The sequence below is a fragment of the Lynx canadensis genome, chromosome A1 (assembly GCF_007474595.2).
Source record: "Lynx canadensis isolate LIC74 chromosome A1, mLynCan4.pri.v2, whole genome shotgun sequence".
Lineage (NCBI taxonomy): Eukaryota > Metazoa > Chordata > Mammalia > Carnivora > Felidae > Lynx > Lynx canadensis.
The window spans coordinates 14352052-14358051 of record NC_044303.2 but is presented as its reverse complement, the minus strand read 5'-3'; the positions used below and the strand labels follow the sequence as shown (position 1 = coordinate 14358051).

The 6000-nt window shown below is 39.1% G+C and overlaps 1 protein-coding gene across 1 annotated transcript in view; it reads right to left on the bottom strand.

The window, feature by feature from the left end:
• Window positions 1–249: 249 nt before the first annotated feature.
• The window catches only part of NBEA (neurobeachin), a 694460-nt gene continuing 688709 nt past the window's right edge, over window positions 250–6000 (bottom strand). Inside the window, 3 exon segments of the mRNA XM_030309029.1 lie at window positions 250–2097; window positions 4137–4288; window positions 5069–5265. Coding sequence (XP_030164889.1) covers window positions 2007–2097; window positions 4137–4288; window positions 5069–5265 — 440 coding nt within the window. The 3' untranslated portion in view covers window positions 250–2006.

Here is a 6000-nt window from a genome sequence, read left to right as displayed (position 1 = left end):
CCAAAAAGTGGATTATGTGGAAGAAAACAACAGGGCCGTTTCCCTCTGGTCACCGTTGCCCCAAATCCCTGCCAGATGGTCAAGCAGAGCAGCTCGTGTATCAGCAAATTACGGAACCTCATTAGGACCCTATTTCATGTTTTTAGACGCCACGGGCCTTTATACGAGGTGATGTTGATTTCTTAAACTTGTATGACAACATAATGAATGCGTGTTGGTGAAGTGTCCAATGAAATGTGAAACAATCGGTGAATTCTTTGCATATTTTATTTTTCTTTTTTTTGATTTCCAACTCACACACATCTGGCATATTTTACATCTTTGCAATAAAACATGGTTACAATAGCTTAAGGAATTTATATATCCAAAATATTTCACCATGATCTCAAGATGAAATGAACTTGTCTTCCAGATGTTCAGTATCCTCCCAATTCTAAGCTACAAACTCAAGATATTGCTTACAGCCTGGTGATGAATAACTTAATCATTACGCTGATTCCCCAGAATTTCAGAATCTCATAAATACAAACAACAATGAAGAAGGAATTCAGTGCTAAAACTTACTAATACAAGGTGGATGACAAATAAGTAATCACATCAATAAATAATGATATGTTTCTGGTGCAAAGTGCCAATACAAAGAACCCATTATCTTGTGTTATCTTTTTAAATAAATGACTGCAAGTGAGTGTAAATTCTGAGAAAATCACATTCCTGTAACATGCCTCATAGCCCTACCGACACAATATGTACATCTATGACGATACAGTCACCAAATATACAAAGAAGAAACATGAATAAAGTGTATATACCCCTGGGTGTATAACTTGATCAGTACAATGTATGGAAAATCATTTGACACCCATCATCTTATATCATAAAAGATGAAGTGCCTTAGGCTAAGAATGTGGCTTTAGGTGAGAATTTCACAAGAACCTAAAAGAATAGCCTCAGTTATTGTTATAATAAAGTCTGGCTTGTTATTAAAGAAACTAAGCTATTCGAGAACCAAAGAGAAAAAAAAAATCCAAAAATAGTTAGCATCAGATTCTCCTCCCCTAATGTACACACGCTAAGCCAGCAGGATGAGTCTGGAAGAGATGTCCAGGAGTTGGGAAGTCATTACTATGGAACTAATGGGCGTGACTTCTATTTATACAAGAAAAACCAAGACCTCATCCCTAAGCCCCCTTTCTGCTGTGTCTTCAAATTATGAAGGGTAGGGCTGAATTTTCTGTGTCTAAAGTAGCAAAAATGGCAAATAATGGCTTAGTATCCAAATGCTTTATGAGCAAATTTCACTTAGAAGGGATGAATTTAGATTAAAAAGTGCAAACCATATTTTGGTGAAAATGTCAAAAATTACTGTTTGAGCCCAAATTCAACCCTTTCGTACAAGCTGTGTCCTTGGACGGATCTTTCTGTTTCATAGTCTGAATGCACCTGTTCCATCGAGACATCAGGATTAAAGAACATGCAAGTTGTAACTCCACAATAAAATTAAGAAACGTTTTGTTCTTTATACAAGGTTTTACTTTTACAAAAGTATCCCTTTAAATAAGATGCATCTGATGTACAAAGTATCAAACGTGTTTTTTTTTTTTTTTCTCAGCTTGAAAAGAGGCTGGAAATGGGATGCAGGTTAGGTTCAAAGCTTAAACTTTGTAACAACTGGACACAAGGTTCCTCAGAATTGTCAAAAGTCTCTTGTGAAGCGTCCTACTACCTTTTCTCAATAAACAACAATATATGAAATAATTACCAAAACATCTCCTAATTCATATAATTTACATGATATAAGCTTGCTTGGTAGCAGCTGGTGTTCAGTCGTGAAAAAACACACAAAGTAAAATGGCTGCTGACTACAATGTACAGCTATTGCTGGGTGTGATGGAATGTACAAACGGAGGTCGATGTAGACGAGTTTTTTCCCACCAGAGATATTGCCTTTCCATGCAGCACTTGTGCTCTCAGCTTTAACTTGGCTTTTGGTTCTTCATTTGTCTTCAGTATCTGTTCTGATGCTCATAATGCCACCGGTTAAAATCTATATTAAAAGCTACGATGCTACCAGAAGCCATGCCAGTGATCAGCGTCCTGGAAAAGCAGAGATGGTGGTTAAGAGCGATACGAAATCACTGATGTGGTTGCTGCTTTACGGTAGATGGTATCACGGTCTCTAAGTTCACCAAGTCTTGGTTTTGTGCTCATTGAGAGAGGGTTACAACTTATTCTTGGTTCTCCTGAGAGAAGCTGAATCTCTCCTGCTCACACCTGAACTGCCAGACCTGAACTGCTTAGCTTTTGATCGGACAGTTCATCAGATAAACGCTCTGGGTGTGCATCTTCAATGTGTGTACATGGCTTACATGCACGTGTTGCTGTTCTAACTTTCCAGGGACATTATAAAAGGCAAACAGAATTGAAATTAGGGATGAAATTAAAATAGAAATAGAAACTTTGTTAGTATCTTTCTTCACTCCTCTTTGGAGCCCCCTGGCACTACTGTGACCTTGCAGGTGCTCCCATCCACCCCCTCTCCCGGTGCCCACTGAATAAAGCCTTTCCTGCCCCCTCACCCTCAGGAAAAGTTGATCCCTTCCCTCTTCTGTTGGGTTGTCCCCGCTTCCCTCATATACAATTATGATTATCTGGTAGTGCTCAGTCGATGACGGTAGTAGCAGATGTTTGCTACACGAATACATGAACGACTAAGGACGCCAGGGAGAACACTTAAACTACTTAACACAATTTCAAGTACCTTACTTCAAAAACTTTAGAAACACTCATGTATATACACATAATCACACAATAAAGCATTCCCATTTACTCATGAGTATGGACGACAGCATTTTGGAATACTCTAATAATCACCTGCTTAATTTTGCTTTCTGCAGATCAAATATCCCTTCCCCAAACTGAATCAAATTGCGTTGCTTTTCCTGATGACATCAGTACCATTTTACTAGATTGTGTGATACTTTGTTAAACGTGTTATATATGCTTTAATATTTATAACATTTTGAAAACAATATTTTTATAAGGAATACACAGATGGTTGAAAATTTTGGCTAGTAAGCTTTTCTTATTTCTGTTAAATATACAGCAAAAATAAGAGAGAAATTACATACCACATTAAGATTATCGAGTTAAAAAATTTTTAAATGTACGATATTCCAAATATTCTTTTCACTTTATAATAAACCCCAAGGTGAATTTTAGGAAACAGTAAAATCCTGTTGCCAACTGAGGAACCATGGAAAATCAAATTAATTAATTCCCATACCAATTCTTTTTTCTTTTTTTAATGTTTATTTATTCTTGAGAGAGACAGAGACAGAGTGCGAGCGGGGGAGGGGCAGAGAGAGAGGGAGACACAGAACCCGAAGCAGGTTCCAGGCTCTGAGCTGTCAGCACAGAGCCCGACGCGGGGCTCGAACTCACGAGCTGTGAGATCATGACCTGAGCCGGAGTCAGACACTTAACTGATTGAGCCACCCAGGTGCCCCTGTTATTCTTTTTTAAACGTTTATTTATTTTGAGAGAGAGAGCACCCAAGTTCATGAACAGGGGAGGGCAGAGAGAGGGGGGGAGAGATTCCCGAGCAGACTCTGTGCTCAGTGTGAATTCATGAGCCAAAATGAAGAGTGGGATGCCTAACTGACAGGTGCCCTGTTTTGTATCTTTTTAAAACAGGCCAGCTCTGGTCTACACTCAGCCTTCTGCTGGGAACTGCTAGCTACAAGCATGACTCGAGCTGAAACGCACCTCTGCTGAAACACACGTGTCTCTACTTTCCAGAAGGGAAGCCTGTGGACCCTGAGACTAAGTGAGGATCTTCGAGCAGGGACGTTAGTGGGAACAGTTCTGTTTTGGGCAGTGTCTGATGTGCCTGTTCTCCCTCTGACCCATTCCTTCCTTTCTTCCCCCTGCCTTATTCTCTTCCTCTGTTTTCATCTTACCAGAATCCTTTCCTAGAGCATTTACTACCCTCCTCAATTTACCCTTTTCTGTGCTAGCCTTTCTTCCATCTGGATGCTGGAGACTTATTCACAGCACGTTTCACCCTTGGTAGAAGGTACAGGACTTTCAAGGACAGTTCTCAAGTGATTACATTTCTCCTTCATGTGGCTCACCTCTGGTCATGGGATAAGTCCATTGCTCTAATGCCAGCATCACATCCAGGGTAAATGTACAGCTGCTTGAAGTCACAGGCCTGCCAGACCTCCACCACACCATTGTCCCCTCCGGTCACCAGGTTCTGGCCATCGCTACTCAGGAGAATGGCCTTCAGAAAAGGCAGAAAAGCAGCCATTTCTCTCAGATTTTCCCAGATGGTCAATGGTCATTACTGAAAAGCACTCAATTCAGTTCCCTCATAATTATTTTCTACTTTTAGCCATTTGTCCAAGTTTTCTCAAGTGCAGTCTACAAAATTTCCAATGTGGAATTCATCAGAGTTCTTACATAAACAAAGGATCTTATTAAAACCAATTAAGGTTACAAAATAACAGACGTCCCAAAGAGAATATTATCAATCTAATCCGGGAAGAACTTGAGAATTAAGTAACATGATGTTCTGTTAAGTCTGAATATCAACAATGTCAAGACTTTCAGAACAAATGGCAGAGGCATCATTTCAAAACAGCTTTTAATAGTGATAAACCAACAATTACAATTCACTTATGAGCGAAGGGCAATCTGGTACATGTACTTTTGGTCTAGGGTTCTGAAGATAAGATTCTTTGACAATAAACTCACTTTTAATGTCAGGGGGTGTAGCGCTGCTTACAAAAGAGCTGAAGAAAAATCTCCTTAAGGGTCTGACCCTCATCAAACAAAAGCTGTCATCTCTAAAATCAAATTCACAGAGTTACCTACTCGGGACTAAATGAACTTTGGGTTTGTTCAAAGCATCAATCTACATGAATTTACCTGCTTTTAAAACCACCACACATTTCTTTATCTGGATACCAGAGAAACTGTATCATGGATCACTTAATGTGAGATAGTCGATCTTCAATCTGATGGCTTCAGTCCCTGTTTAGCACCGAACATGCAGACCTACCCGTGTTGAATCATTGATCTCCATCTGAGCCAAAAGTTTCCCATTAATGCTGAAATTGCTGAATCGTCCTCGTTCATAGTATATGATACAGTGGCCTTCACTCGAGACGGAAATCAAGCGCGGGAACAAGCAGTTCTCTGGTCCTTCAAGGGCTCGCAACAAATCTCCAGTGATGGTGTGGACAAGGCAAGGACCCTCTGCAGAAGGAGGATATCAATGGCCAGAATCATTCATAATGACTAGTCACCTATGGGTTCTTACAAACACACTGACCCTACCTGGGTACATACACTCAGATTTGTGGAAGGAGGCAGAAAAGAAAAGAGGTACGCTGGCGGGAGCCAGGCACTGATGTTATATTTAAACAGAACAAACACAGGGAGCTGTGTCTTCTGAGCTGACCTTCTCAACTTTTCATCTAGGGAAATACTTGGTCTTTTTCTATGTGAGATAATATTCTTAAAAAAGGATACAGTCCATAGATAATGTGAGATTAAAATACTGTACGTCCCAAAGTTTTCTCTTCATGCGATTTTAGAAATGTTTCTTCAAAGTTTAGAATTATCCACATAACTGCTAATTTTCTTTAGTTTCATCAAAACTTTAACATTATACCACATAAATATGTTCCTATCATAATGAGTTTCACCTTTTCTACAATTCATACATAAAATGTAAAAGGCAAAGTTAAGATAATTAATCAAGTGATTCAGACTGTAAAACAAGTGATTCAGAGTGTAAAAACACTTTTTGTCTTTAAATATGAATAGTGAAGTGAGAGAATAAAAATAGTATGGGGGCTGACTTATTTTGCTCCAATTTTTTTTTCCTTCCTCCTGGTAGAAATTGTGTTGATAAGATAAAAATTTCACTAGTCAAGTTCATAAAAATAACTGGTTAATATAGCTTGGTATTACCTGTCTCCCAATAAA